The 1,940-nt window shown below is 34.0% G+C and overlaps 1 protein-coding gene across 1 annotated transcript; it reads right to left on the bottom strand.

The window, feature by feature from the left end:
• Window positions 1-1,156: 1,156 nt before the first annotated feature.
• Window positions 1,157-1,871, bottom strand: LOC127100785 (pterocarpan synthase 1). Its single transcript, XM_051038061.1, has one exon. The coding sequence runs from the start codon at window positions 1,790-1,792 to the stop codon at window positions 1,262-1,264; it is 531 nt and encodes a 176-aa protein (XP_050894018.1). The 5' UTR covers window positions 1,793-1,871; the 3' UTR covers window positions 1,157-1,261.
• Between the last annotated feature and the right edge of the window lie 69 nt (window positions 1,872-1,940).

Genomic DNA, 1,940 nt, shown 5'->3' with positions numbered 1-1,940 from the left:
ATTCAATTCACACGCATTTGAGTGCACGCAAATCATTTTTGTACAAATTGCTTTGAAGATTTTTTGAGTTAATCTCACAGACTTTCTAAACTCGTGATTGTTTACCAAAAACACCGGTAAACACACACATGAGAACTAGAATACACTATAAAAAATGATTTTTTTAATGGTAAAATAATATAATATAATATAATAAAAGGATAAAACCCACACAAAAAAAGTAACAGAGATCAAAAACACAAGAAACACCAAAACAAGAAACACCTCTCAAAATAACAACCATCACCAACGACAAAACAAAAGAAAGCTACATCCAAAAAAAAACCCAAAAAAACAGCAGAGAGAAACGCCACCATCTACAACAACCACATGTATCCCCAAACAAGTTCGAGCTAGATCTCATACCACTAATCCACTAACGACAGAACCAGGGCCCAGGAAGCAACACTAACCACATCAAACTCAGGGGTTAGGCTAAAAATATCAATCCACTATTGGATCAGACACATGATAGGATTCTTTAACCAATCATTCAGGGAAGAGGAGTTTAGATGGGACTTATGTTGGAAGCATCACCAAGTAAAAAAATAATATTTTATCTGCCATCTCTTTCGCATCAGATGATACATTAGAGAAAAACTTATCATTACGAGCCAACCCGAGACTCCACACCACAACATGCCACAACAGAATAAACATACCCTTTACCTTAACATTAGAATATAAAGAGATAGAAAACTACACAAGACAAATGTCCCTAGGAAAAGCAAAATGCACACCTAACCTTCCGAAAAATTTATACCAGACACTAGCGATCAAATTACAAATCACAAACAAATAAGATGCCGATCCTACATGATCTCCACAAAAAGTACACAAAATTCCACCGAGATCAGTAAGCGATGATATCCTCTACTCCAAGAACACACAAGTTTATAGAAATTCTTAAAAGAACTGCTTCAAAATCGTTAATCAATTTAAACACCAAAGCACATGCAAAACTCCAACATCACTCCTAAAATTACATGACATTAAACATTTAACATGTTGATGGAAAATTTAAATTTAACCGATTAATTTCAACTAGTCTCTCTTGTTACGATCCAAGATGAACATGGAATAAAAAATAATATTAATAATAAAATTACTAATAAAATAAAAGGATCAAATATTGCTCTTTGATTTTTATTTATCGGTACATATATATGAAGTTTGTATCATCATACATCCATACGAGGCTTGTATAATAATACATATATTTTTAAGGTATTGCTAATGTTACAGTCAACCTGATAACAGACTGACTATAGTTAGGATCATAAGATATAGTTTCAAACACAGCAAATCCCCTTGCAAATCGAAACCTTCCTGTTCCAGAAACAACACCGAGCTCTCTTAAATTATCACGTTGACGACTTGTACCTTGAATTTCCAAAGTACTACCAGCGTATTGCACATTGTTAAACACAATTGATAAGACTATGTTCACATTTGCACCATCTTGAGAAGTTACTGTAATTGTGCCTTGAGCCTTTCCGATTTGAGTTGAAAATGGATTAGGACTTAACGTAACAGGATCATCAACAACAAATATTGTTCCGAATGTGTTGTATGACCAAACCTTGCCATTGATGCCTATAACGGGTGAAACGGTTGCTTTAGGCCCTCTTCCGACATCTTGTAGGTAGAACACCAAGGTGGATTGGTTTGGTTGAGCTTGACCATTAGCTATGTTAATGGTTACGAAAAGTAATATTGAGAACGAGATGATTTTGATTGGAGTTGTTGCCATTGTTTTAGTTATTGCAAAAGGCTATTGATGAGAAATGTTGATGAATTTAGTTCTGAAAATGGTTGAAATTTATAGAAGTGATCCGGGGCATGAGTTGTGCTTAAAGTAAAACTGATTTTTTTTTTAAGTTAAAGAATATGTTTTTTCT

Source organism: Lathyrus oleraceus, chromosome 7, assembly GCF_024323335.1.
Source record: "Lathyrus oleraceus cultivar Zhongwan6 chromosome 7, CAAS_Psat_ZW6_1.0, whole genome shotgun sequence".
NCBI classification, from domain to species: Eukaryota; Viridiplantae; Streptophyta; class Magnoliopsida; order Fabales; family Fabaceae; genus Lathyrus; species Lathyrus oleraceus.
The sequence above is the reverse complement of the archived record's forward strand: the minus strand, read 5'-3'. Positions and strand labels throughout refer to the sequence as shown.